Source organism: Adelges cooleyi, unplaced genomic scaffold, assembly GCF_023614345.1.
Source record: "Adelges cooleyi isolate 19-005CV unplaced genomic scaffold, UGA_ACOO_1.1 ACOO_flye_CR_arks_rails_tigmint_CR_PRNA_249, whole genome shotgun sequence".
NCBI lineage: Eukaryota > Metazoa > Arthropoda > Insecta > Hemiptera > Adelgidae > Adelges > Adelges cooleyi.
Window position 1 is genome coordinate 261,969 of NW_026095914.1, and position 14,118 is coordinate 276,086.

General features: G+C 38.3%; 1 protein-coding gene across 2 annotated transcripts in view; it reads right to left on the reverse strand.

Annotated features, from left to right (window-relative positions):
• LOC126837445 (homeobox protein Meis1) overlaps nucleotides 1–14,118 on the reverse strand; it is an 87,005-nt gene that overhangs the window by 57,988 nt on the left and 14,899 nt on the right. For both annotated transcript variants that reach the window (XM_050571348.1, XM_050571347.1), the window contains exons 5-6: nucleotides 10,648–10,698; nucleotides 9,121–9,360 (exon numbers count right to left, since the gene is read on the reverse strand). In XM_050571348.1, the coding sequence (XP_050427305.1) occupies nucleotides 9,121–9,360; nucleotides 10,648–10,698 (291 nt within the window). The remainder of the gene's footprint in view (nucleotides 1–9,120; nucleotides 9,361–10,647; nucleotides 10,699–14,118) is intronic.

The following is a 14,118-nucleotide window of genomic DNA, read 5'->3' on the forward strand; positions in this document are numbered from 1 at the left end:
TTATGGGGCTGCTACCGTCACAATAATTTGTGATCATTTCCAAGGATTAAAACCCAAAATCACCTGGCGCTGTTCTTTTTGATAGCTCTGTTGTACGCACCACGGTCGTATATGCAGCAGCACAGCCTAGACACACGTCATCGTATATTATTATTATATATCCAAAACGGCGGCGGTAAACGATAAATATTTGTTTTCGGTAAATCGCGTTGCCGGAAGTCTATTCATCTCTATCTTTTGACGACTGCGGAAATCCTTTCCGACGACAAAAACTCAACCCTTCGGGGGGCGGCGGCGCAGCAGCTCGCGCGAACCACAATAATATATTATAATATGTGAAATATAAAAAAAAAAAATATATATATATATATACATTACACTACAAACGACAGAGTCGTGTGTAAATCCTTATTCGAATGAAACACCACAACGAACTGTTCGAACGATAATTATGTTTGGAATTAATCGAATAAACACATTTTCGATTCGAATAACTTTTACTCGCAAACAATGTACGATTGTTTAGATAACGTTTTATTCGAACGACGATGCACCACAACTCGGCCGCCAGTGTGTGTCTTCGTACCTGCAATAATGTACTTTATATATTATAAAGACTTTTGCGCGCAGTCGAACCACAAACCACTCCGGGTAGGCGTTCTTCTCTCCCCCGGGAGATTCGCAATATGATATATTATTTAAAACCGCGGTGACATTTTCTAAACAACGACAAACGAGAGACATCATCATGTTCTCTCTACTAGACACTCGGGTGGTGTCGGTACGGTAGTATTATGAAATATTGATAACGAACAACGTACACATACGTCTATTAAATTATGTACGACCCGAGTGTGTGTGTGTGTGTGTGTCTACTAAGCCTTAATCATTTATACATAGATCATAGATATACACAGACAGTATACCGCCGTCTCATCACGTGCGACGGCCGCATCGTTTTCTACCGCGTGACGTTTTATCTCACAACTGTGTAAAAGTGAAAACCGAGAAAGCCCTTACCACATTAGCCCTTTAGCCCGGGTAGACCGAGCGGGGAATTTTCCTTTTAAAGAGAACCCGTTTTCTGGTGGTAAGGGTTGAAAAAAGTTTGACTACGGCTGTCCCGGTGTCAATAAACTTAGACTACTCGATTTGCCGTTTTAAAAAAGTTTTCTCTAACCGAATTTGGCTTGGCCAAACTCGAGCCAATTGCAATTAACAGCGTACGAAATGCTCCAAGGAACCCGGGACCGGCACAACCGAGTGTGTATGACAGCGGCGATTCGTGGGCACAATAATAATAATAATAATAATATGTTGATGATGAATAAAAAGGGGCGATGGGTCGCTGCTGCTGCTGCTCTGGTGCGCTAAGAATAATATTACAAGCCTGAATTTGACACCACCGCCACCGCGGCCGGACGGACACGCGCGCCCCAGCGTTTGCGCCAACGGCCGAGTCATTCGCAGGCTTAATTTCTCGCCAAAATAAATACACATGCGACCGGGCCACGTGTTTCCCACCCCAATTACACCGCATTGTATACAAGGATTATGGTGTGGGAAAATCAAAAAAATCGTCAACGGGTACACACACACACACACACACCCTTGTGTTGCTCGACAGCAGACCCGGCACGCACAATAATAATACATTTAAATGGCGGATTTTTAGGTTTGAAAAAAAAAAAGGTTCACCCGAATAGGTACGCTGCACTGATCAATCGAGAGACAGGGCTGTAATGAAGCCAAAATAAAATTTATCGAACCCTACCTCTCTGTGTTTGTGACAAACAAAAAAAATGTCAAACGTTCAACATCACATTATTCAATTGAATTAAATACACAATTTGAACAAAGAATATATTTTATAATTGCACATCATTTCTTTGAGAGGTATTAGATTCAATTTATTCCTGAAAGATAGGTAGGTACTAATAAAACATTAAAAACAATTTCTCTAAATAACGAGAAATTTTTCTAAGAAAAAACGAACGAACCAACGTCTATGTTAAACAATCATGTTAACTACTATTGATATTGCTCACTTTGGTAAACCTAACCTACTGCTTCGTTGTGGTGATTAATTCGTCAGAAGTAAAGCAGGTAGAGTATGTTTTAAATCGGCTTCTCTTCGCAAAATCAACGAAAAATATGATTTTTAAAGACAAAATGTTTTCCAATCTCCAAAACTCATCAGGCTCGTGTCAAATCGCACACGTTTTTTAACCCCGTCGAGTACAAACCTAAAAACCCGCTCTCCAATAAAACGGTAATAATCATAATTACAACAGCTACACAACAGTATACCTTGTAATATTATTATTATTGTTGTCACCGCCGCATCATTGTCTGTACGCACAGTTCCTGTTTGGCCAGGTGCGCGCCTGCGCCATAGCTGTTGGCGACAGGACGGATTTAACCCGGTAGGATACACACCGCCGGCACTTAACTTAGCAGAGTGAGAGTTATATTTATATATATATATATCGTAATTGTTCAGGTGTAGAAAATAAAAATTAAATAAAAAAAAAAAAAAATCTTCCCGGTTACAATGTTTAGATAGAGGTACACCTACCTCTACTCTACTCTGTTTGTTTTCGGGGCCTCGTAAATTATGGAAAATTTGTCAACGGACGACCGTTTTGGGGTCTGCTCGCGATAAATAATAATTATTATTACACACACACACATACAAATCATCATGCCACGTTTTTCGGTCGTATATTATGGGAAACGATTTTTTTTTTTTTTTTTTTTGACAAAAACCGTATCCAGTGTATTTGTTTAGGTGCGCTCGGGTAAGGGGAGGAGGGGGGGGGGGGGAATAATACTGATTGGTGCGGTATTCGAAATGAACAAAAAAAAAAATAGAAAATAAAACAAACCTAAGCGCGTTTAAGAGAGAAAAAAAAAAAAAGGTCAGACGTATTAATTAGTGCGAGACCCGCCGACTCGCGCGCGTCCGGCTCTGATTGACACGCCAGAATTTTTTACTTTTTTTTTTTTTAGGGGCATAAAAAACACACTGTGGTTACTGGATCTGTGATCTCGACATTCCATCATGGTGTACCGCACGTCTCTCCCCGGTGTGTAGGATATATATATAAATATATATATGTATATATACAATACACACACACACGAGGTATGCGAGGAACGCGCCAGCGGTAACACTCGGCTCGCAGGTAAGTATAACCTTACAAGACGGCCAGGCAGCAAGGCAAGGCACAGCCCGGGGACTTGTTAACAATAAATAGTAATATTCCAGCGTTGCGCCCGGTCATCGGTTTTAATTGGACCGGAAAAATTATTACACAATTGTATTTTTTGTACTTTTTTTTTCTTTGAAAACCGTCACAATACCAAATAACTACCCCCCGTCGACCCTTAAACGCAACCCCCCCCCCGCGTTCCCTCCAATCCCACCGATACTCTTAAATTACACGTTTAAGCTTAACGTTTATCGACTTGGTGTGGTCACGACAACACACACTTGAAAATGTAAAACGCAATGCACTCTACAAATACCAATTCCACAAAAAAAAAAAGCTCCTTCTTTACATTGGTCAGAGCCTAGTCAATGCAAATCTAATGTAACCCTAATCTTAACCTTACCTAAAACGAACCGTAAAAGTCACCAATTTTTTTTTAATTTCTCAACGCTTTTTGACAAAGCGGTCTTGGCAAAAGAGCATATTATACCAATGCAAATCTAACCTAATTTTCGAACCGAGACTAATCGAAAGAAACTGGCAATTTATACAATTTCGAAGCGCTTCTCGTTGACCGGAAGTAAGTAATCCTTTTCGGTTAAACACTAGACTTTTTAGCACTCCTCGCGCCGGTTTATTTTGTTATTATTTTTTTTTCCGCTTTTGTTTACTCGGTGACTCGGATATATTGATAAAAAAAAAGAACCGTGTTATTTAACCGGAGGACGCGAAAACATAGTATAAATAAATAATAAATGTTTGTTTCTTTAACGCACACCACCACGGTGGTGTGTGTATGTGTGTATGTATGTACATTGCACATGTATATTGTATATTATTCACCGGTCATACGCATAGCAGCAAAAGGGGCACACAACGATGGTTTTCAATAAAAACAACCCCGGCATCAAGTACCTACCCGGCCGCGGTGTACAGGGTGCATAATTTAACACACCACACACCGAGAGAGTACCGTGTCGCGGGTTAGTAAAATATTCAACACGCTACACTTGTACCGAGTGAATTGAAAAACTTTCCAAACTTTACTGTGTGTAATCGTCAAACAAATATTTACCCGCAAAGTTATGAAATATATTCTATATTACCGGCGATGGCGGTGTAGGGGCGTATAATAGAATTTTAATATTTATACACCTATCCCCCTCTGACCCTCCCCACCCCCCACCCCCCAGGGGAGCCATTGAAAAGTTTCCGGAAATCTTTTTAATACCCCGCCGCCGCACACGCCCCGAAAATTACACACCCAAAGCGGACAGACAGAAGAGAGTGGTCGTCGTTATCATCACCGGAACGGCACAGCGTTTATAAGAACTAAAAAAAAATTAAAGAAAAATAAAAAAACACCGGCCTATCCCGGTAATTGTACGAGTAGTAGTACACGGTTTAAACGATATAAAATTACACCGAGCAAAACGATAACACAATTATAATATATTAAGAAAGTACAACGTAATAATTATTAGTTATTACACTGTAGCGCAAGTAACCGCCGACACAAACCGAATTTACCTTGTGGTTTTTTTTTTTTTTTTTTTTTTTTTTCGAAACGCTCTTAAAAACGCATCAGGATCACGACCCGCGCATTATATTCAATTTATTACCTATTTAGGGTTCAGTTTGTATTTTGTCCTATACACACACACACACACACACACACACACGAGTGGTGTATTTAATAAAAACGGTCAGTTATATTTGTATTTTTTTTTTTTTTTTTTTATCGCTTTATTACCCCGACGCGTACCTACTTCCTCATATGCCCGTCTTGTTGTGTAGGTACCAATTTAAAAGAAATAAAAATACACACACACACACACACACGGTACATAGTACACTCGAAATTGGGGATACGACACGAGCACGATACGAGAGAGTGTGAGGATTTTTAGGTTTTTTTTTTTTTTACATATTATAATATATAATATATTGGCTCTAAGCACCCTGGCAGCAGCAGGTCGACGAGGGTGGACAATTTAGAGAATATTTGTCTGTAAAAAAAAAACAATAGGGATTTTGTTGTGGTTTTTATAAATAATATATATATATATATACATTAAGAAAGGCTGCTTATAAAATGTTTTACTATTTAGAGAAATTAGTTTTCAACAAATTTCTTAGTACCTACATTTTTCGGGAATAAAATGTTTTCTAAAATATTTTTTCTTTGTTGAAATTGTATTATTCGTGTGTATTATTCGATTCAATCGAATAATAACCGTGTTGAACGATTGGTATCGTTTTGTTACGCAGCAAACAGTTGAATTTTTTGATTTTTTATACAAATTTATTATTGGCCGACGGGAGAGAAGAATTCGTTGAAAAATTAAATTGTTTTTTTTTTTTATTTGAGAGCAAATTTCGGCGAATATTTTCAACAGTTTACTAGAGAGCGTGATATTATTTTCATAACACTTTGAAACGGAAAAATCCACACACACTCTCCCTCGCTCTCGACTAATAAGAGATAATGTAATGTGATTAACTAATGACTAATCCGTCTCGTCCGACCGGCGCGTCACTACTACCCTCTTTTGCCGTTATACCCTTCTTCTCCTCTTGCGCCACCCGGGGGCTACCACCTCTCGTTGTCGCCGCCACCGTGGATCAAATTTAGCGGAAACCACCACCCCGAACACAGTTATAATCGGATTACCACTTTGCGCGCGCCCCCCCCCGGAGTGATGGACACCCGTCAAACTAAACTGCGCAGTGGTAGTATTCCGGGCCGGCCACCCTGGTCGTACAACACTTAGTGTAATTGCACGTAAACCACCACCACCGCCACCGCCACCAGCACCGCCACCGCCATTCGGTATAAACGCCAACGTCGCGGCTGTACAATAATTAGATACAAGAGGAATATTTTTATTACACAACAAACGCGCATCGTAATATAATAATATTATATTCGCCGTAGTCGTTGCCGGGCGACACTCGAAAACATTCCACTCGATATTTTATAACGTTATTATTATCAACATTATTACCAGCACGGCCGAGCGGCGGCGGCGGAGGTGGTGGTGGTGGTGGAAAAAAAGGGAGAGACGATCGAAGAAGAGATACGATAGAATATCGGATTAGTGAAAAAATATATATTTTTTAAAAAAAAAAAAAAAGGGGGAAAACACGCCATAGCCGACCGAGTTTTTTTTTTTTCATGATTGACACTTAAAGTGTGTAATAATTATATAATAATATTCCAAACCGTTACTAAACGTCACTCTCTCTCTATCTCTCTTTTAATGGACGGACGACCGCCGTTTATTGCATTACACGTTACAACGCGGATTTCAGTTTAGGCATTTTGTGTGCATTATCAGCGCGTTTAAATTATATTGCCCACGAAGAAAACACGAATACCTCCTCCTCCTCCTCCTAGTATCTTACCTGGACTGCATTGGTTAGGGTAGGTTTTTATGCGGAGAGTAGACAGAGAAAAATGGTAGAATCATGGAAATCTTCCAAATGCGTCCGGCATATTTTGCATATTATACCAATCAGATTGATATACCATGTAAGAGCGAAAATTGCATTTTAATTTTATATCTGTACATGTTGTATTTTTATGCAGAATTTGCGAATAAAATAACAAGTACATTGAATAAACCACTTTAAGAAGTCGTAACATGTAGGTTTTATTTTTAGCGCATAAATGAATGTACATATTTCATGATTACTTCATACTTCACTTGTTGCTCACACTGGATTGATTTTCAAAAAAAAAAAAAAACCCCCCAATAAGCAACTGGAATTTTTTTTTTTTTTTGAATTTGTGCATCTATTTTATCACTCTACCTACTATTGACTTGTTATTCCCACCGATTGTATTCACGGCCGACACCACACCGCTGCAATATCATATTTATAAGGCTAAAATAACGTTTTTTTTCTTTTCTTTCTTTTGGGTCCCATCCCTATATACATACACCCCAGCGCTACACAAGTCATGTGTTTAATCATTCTGTTCTTCTTTTTTTTTTTCAACCCACTTAAATCACCGTGTCGTCTTTGGCCGTCCACCAAATCGGTTATTGTCACCCCCGCGGGATCTCGCGTACAACCCCCGTAACACATTCACGCATAGCTACCGGTGCGGGGTAGTCAACCCCGTCCATCCCCCCCCCCCAAATTTTTTTTTTTGAAAAAAAAATACCCGGCCACCACCACACACACACACACCAAGGACATGTGATGCCCTCTATCCTCCGCGCTACCCTCTGCGTATAACCGTGCACTCGCCCCCCCCCCCCGCCTAAATTAACGCCTGAAAACCACCCCGTGTCTGTGTATTCTCGTTTTTTGTCCTCTACCTATATATATATATACATGTACACCGAGGGAATATTATTATTATGTTATTGTTATTATGTATTAACGCCCGGTACCGCCGGGCCGGCACCCCGATCCCTGCCCGCTCGCTCTCTCACTCGGTACGGAGCGCGTACCATAACGTCGTATAGTGTGTACGATTTTTGGTCGTATATACCCTTAATTCATTCTATTTTATTTGTATTTTTTTTTTTTGCTCCCAACTCCCTATCTGTGTCTATTGTCGACGACGTTGTGTGTGCGCGTGAAACGCGCCCGCGCGCGCTGGCTGGCACACACACAAGGCAACGCGCAACAACAAACAATAGTCGAAAACCACCCCTCGAAAATTCCGTGTATCTGTACCGTTGCCATTATTCCGTTTACACGTTATTGTTATTCACCATTAACGTTTGTACGGCATTACCCCCCTCGCCAGGGTAACAAATAAACAGAATACACACACACACACACAGATAGATACAATATAATATTGTAGCGTAGAATAGCGCCGTCGCCGCCGCCGCCGCCGCAGCGGTTGTAAAAATCGTACCGTTGCCCCATATCTACCCCTCGCCAAAAACGATAAGTAGTGTTAATACACGACGTGACAATAAAAATAAAAATACAATATGTACAAATGCCCGTCCGTCTTCGAGTAGCAGAGGCCGTGTCGAGTTGTCTTTGCCGTCGATACACGTTAATTAGAGGGCGATTTTTTAGGTTTTCACCCCCGTAGAGCAGCTGCCGATAGATTTTTGTTAAAACCGAAAAATTCAACTCTTTATGTAACAACAAAAAATATATATATCAAACGTTCAACACGTTATTCTTCAATCGAATCGAACACAAATAATACAGGAACAATTTCGACAAAGAAAATATTTTATTAATTGCATACTATAGTTTCTTTGAGATGTGGTATAATAAATTCAAATTAGAATGAATTTTAAAACATAAAATATAGCCAGCAATAAAAAATGTTTAATGTTAAATGTTTGCTCTACAAACGAAAAAAACAATTTAATTTTTCAACCAAGCTGCATAGAACTAATAAATATGTGAAAATAATTCAACGTTCAACATCAAATTATTCAACTGAATTAAACAAATAATACACAATTTTAACAGAGAAAATATCTTATAATTGCATATCATTTCTTCGAGAGGTATTAAATGTTATATTTTCTTTGCGCGGTGGTGTAATAAATTCGAAAACATTTTATTCCGGAAACATCATAAATTATTGGTACTAATAAAAAAAAATGTAATGTCAAAAACAATTTCTCTAAATTCATTATACACATGTATGCGCATGTACACTCTGGTCTTATGGGTACGGGGACTGGCCGAGGGTTAAAATAAGACCAGAACCCCCCCCCCCCCTAGAATAGGGTTTTGATTGGCCAACGTTTGTACGGAGCAGACTTTGTACTTAAATCCTGAAACCAAAGGTATCTGATGACCGGCTTCAGGAATTTCCGGCGTGTGGGGTGCAAATTTTGCCAATAGCCATTTACCCTCTGCATTATTGACCGTGGGTCATCACATACATTATGTTTCTCACGAGACTTACCATGGCGTCTGGAGAGATGCTTTGCGAACCGTCTTGGTCGCCGCCGGTCGTCGAAGGCGTGTGAGCACTGTGCCGGTCTCTGTTGCCGCCGTCGTTGCCGTTCAGACCGCCGAGTCCCAGTTCTTTGCCCCCGGACAGGGAACCGCCGTCGGCGCGTTCGTCGATGACCAAGTCCACCGGCATCTTGCCTTTCAAACACGATATGTAGCGTGCGCAAAAGTTATCGCACAGCTCGTGAACCTGCGAAATAGAAAAATAATAATCAATTAAAAAAATTATCGCGGTCCAACAGGACGACTCTGAACGGGGCGGGGGGGTGGGCACTCTGAAGGGCAGGCGTTTGTCCGTTAACGACGACAATGTACCTCACGTGTCACTGTGTCTTAAAAAACCGACGATACAATTAAGATTTCCATCCCCGACACAATCGCTTTGAAGGTGCTTCGCGGCCAGCCATTTATGAGGCACCGCCTACCACTTGTTGCGCGCCGTACACCAGTCACGAGCAGTGTTGTTTAAACAGAACCGTCATATTTCCAAATCCTAGTCCAAAACCGAGATGAGCCCCACACACACACCGTCATCGGGTTTTATCTAATCTGCGAACCGACCGAATCGGTCTGGCCTCTAACCCCCCCCCCCCAATCGGTCGGCGGGTCTCGTTAAAATTACACTAATTCTGGCATTTTATTTTTGGGGGGTACACACTATATAGCCCACCCCTCCGGACTCTGTTACGGTTAAAAATATAAACCCCGACCGTTATGGGGATGCTGCATCGGTTGTGTGTATTTTTGTAGAGCATCGTGCAGGGGGTACACGTGGCCGCGAAAAACCAAAGAAAGAATATTTATATATATGTGTGTATTTTTTTTTTCTCCAAGACTGGAAACACATGGCCAGAGGTGTAACGCGACACCTCCTGAGTGTTGCGTTACACTCGACATAATAACAATATATATATATTTATATATAAAATGGTACATGTGCGTGCAGTGAGAATGTTAAAAGACCAGTCATACACTATGTGTGTGGAGAGCAAATGAAGAAGAAAAGAACGCATCGGTGAAAACGAGAGTTACACACACACACGCACAAGTCATTATACTTGAAATGTATTTTCAACGCGGATTGTTATTTAATATTTAATTAATTAACAAAAAAAAAAAAAAAATACATAAATATATATAAACGGGTAAACCCGTTTTTTAAACGTATTATTATATTATCGCAGAAACGACCGCCCACGGCAATTAGGACATCATAATAATAATGATAATTTTTTTTTTTTTTTATATTATATTATTATTATATGTACACACAAGTATACATTGTCGTGTCAAACGCATAAATGCCATATAATTACACATACGTGCGAACGTCGTCATTACACGGACCGAAAACCGTGTGTAAAAAAAACGCTATATAAATGTGTATACACTAACTATACTTAACGTTTAACAATAACAATGCTATAAATTAATTATAAAAAAAATATATATATATATATATAACAATTAACGTTACCTTTTCCAATTCGAGCAAATGAAATCGTAGCACTTGTATCGCCTGGACCATCTGTTAACACACGAAATAAAAATATTATAATATTATAGTGTGTTAATATGAAACAAATAATGGAGAAAAAAAAAAGCCAGTAAAACGAGGGAGGTCACAGCGGTTTATAATAATACATCATATGAAATGTATTTCCAACTGAAAAATGATTGAATAAAACCAATTTAGTCGATTTAAGAATATTGTCAACGTGCAGTGTTTGACGATGACTTGTAAAAAAAAAAAAAAAAAAGTAGGTATCTATTTTTATTCAATATAATATTATGATGTCGCACATCTAAATAATATACTATATTTTTACACCGTGATAAAACCATTGTAATGATGACACCTGATGTGTTGATAAATGTATTTTTATAAACAACTTTATTAAAATAATATAAATTGGACTGCTCGCCGAGTGAGTTGCCAATTGGACACAGCTTACATTGTATATAGTTTTTTTTTTTTTTAAATACATATTATTAAATTTGACAGGTTAGAGTAAACGAAAATTCGAATCCAAGTAGTTTCAAAGACAGCAGACGATGCGGGCTTATTAATAACAAAGTAAATAGAGTACTTAAGAATATTTAAATGGCACTGAATTATTCACACAGTGTGTCCTTACCGCACAGTTAGGCACACGGTTGACCAATTTTCGTGTGGGAATACCATTGATTTTTTAATATTCCAAAATAAAAAAATTTGTTTTTCATTGTACATTTTTTTTTTTTTTTACAAACGCAAAAATAGAAATACACCCTCTCTAGTTTCCGGTTTAGTATGTATGTATATAATATTATTATTACATAACCTTGGACGTTGACTATCGTCATTATTGAGTATTATTATTATTATTATTATTATCATCGACGGTTGTTGTTATATTATTGTGTATCCTTAATTCATTTTTTCTTACAGCCGTTCACCATGATGTACTGGTTTTGAAAAACATGATATAAATATCAATAATAATAATAATAATAATAATAGTACACGGAAATGGTGGATTGACAAAAATGTTTTACACTCAAAGTTATGTGCACACGCCAATAGAACAAGTTAAGTAGGTAATTATTATTGTTTTTTTTTTTTCGTCTAAATAATTAGAGAAAAATAGTAAGGCAATGTGGGTTTATTTTGTAGGTAACTTGTAACGTAAACGTTTGTGTAATACAATCAAATCTTGTAATTAAAATGTATTTAAATTCAATCCGTCGACTCAACTACTGAGCCACTCGTCCACGATTAAACTCGATTGTTTTTTTTTTTTTTAATAATCAATACCCACACTATGAGAAGCAAAAAAAAAACCCCGTCGAAAAGATAATAGCAAATTAAAAAAAAAAAAACAAAAATTACAAGAGAGCGTAATGAAATATTGGAATTTTTTTAAGTGTTTTTCGAGTTTTACTTAAATATTTTTGATTAAAAAAATAAAATAAAATACGGCTGGTGGTATACGCAGGGTTCTCTTGATGATAAAAATCTGTAAGACGAAAAACTTGTTTTCGAAAAAAAAAAAAAAAATGTCACTCGGACCCTCTTGTCTTGTTTTTTTTTTTTGGTTGCCGACTGGATTTTTTTTTTTTATTAATATAATGGAACAAATAAATTATCATAACGGTCGGTTTTATCCGTAGACTTGCGTCATTTAAATACAACTGCACGTACATATATATATATATTTTTTTTAATCACCGTAAGGTCAATCAAATGTGTCGTGTAATATCCTAACCTATTATACCTACACGATTGTAGAGGGGTCTGCGGACGACTTTTTTTAAAAAAAAAAACCTGTACCCGATATCGTTTTGAGAGTCGGAAAAGTCGACAGAGGTCTGGGAAAAAGCGGTCACCCTGTACGCGGTAATCAGTACAAATAATGATATGTTGTTACGTTATAATTATATAGCTTGTAAAAAAAAAAATAAAAAACAAACACGCGCACCGCGGACGGACGTGGAGTAATTGTGTAGACGTGACGGAAATCAATTAATGAACGATTAATTGATTTATTATTATCAAAGATCGACGTGCAGTTTGAGACAGAGAGATACACATCATACACACATCATACACAGCACACAGACAGACCTAACCTAACCTAACCCGACTCGATGGGGGCACCGCCAGTAGGCGGGCAGAGGAGGGCGGGCAAGGTGTCGTGGGTTTCCCCGAAGCAGTCTTCAGTCACAACATAGGTTTCCTCTATCTCATAGTATAGGTAACCGAATTGCCAGTCCGCCCTTTGTGGTCGGTTAGGTTGGTCGGGAAAAATATGCTTTTGCTGTGATCAATTTACCCGGGTGGACTGTTTATGTAGTTATTCAAACAGAGAACTGTATTGTGCCCCAACTATGTGTTATCCGCGATTTTATTTAGTCCAGGACCAGAATCAATTAAACGGGCCTTGTTGATCGATACTCAGAGCCCGACTACTACTAATGTGACGCAAATCTAACCTTGACCTATCCTCTGTCTAAACGAACCCTAATCTTGACCTTACCTTACTATCTAAAAACAACAAGCGTAACCTAAAGTTCACCAAATCGGTCTTGGCAAAAACATATCACATTACCCGATATAGTGGGCACACATTTGGAAACCCGTGACCGAATGCCAAAGCAAAAGGCGCGTACGGGATTTAAGTATATTATGCATTTTTTTTTTTTTTTTAAACCGGTAACTTTTCTGACCGTTTTTTTTTTTTTGTCTTTGCCATCTCTTCTCTCCATTGACGACGCGACGGTTGCAGTCAGAAAATTCCACGGGATTACACACACACACACACACTATTACATACACAGAGAGAGAGAGAGAGAGAGAGAAGAGAGAGAGATAGAGAGATAGAATATAATACAGCGACGTTTTCAACGTCGCGTTGTACATTACAATATATATATATATAGAAAATATATGTATGTATAATATAATACATATAATAGTTCTCTACACAATATATACATTATACTGTTGTGTTGAATACTGGTCGGGCCAGACGGTCGGGGCCGTCTGTAAACCGGTTTCCACCGCACACCATACCGTAGAAAATATTATTCCTACTACTACTCCTCCTCCTCAGCACTTCCAGAGAGCTCTCTGCGGCGAATGGAAAAAATTTATATATATATACATACATATCTACCGCATGTATACATATATATATATAATAATATAATATTATTATAACACATACATTATATAGCCGTAGTACTCTAAACGTATAAGCACACACACACTCACGCACATTATTATGCATTAGAGAGAGAAAGAGAGAGAGAGAGAGAGATACACACACGCATACACTTACTTTATCCATTTGCTCTATACATACATATGTCTATACACATTTGGGTACCTACATAATAAGGATAATATTTAACGATTATTAAAAATTTAGAGAGAGCGGATTTTTAGATTTTAAAAAAAAGGTTT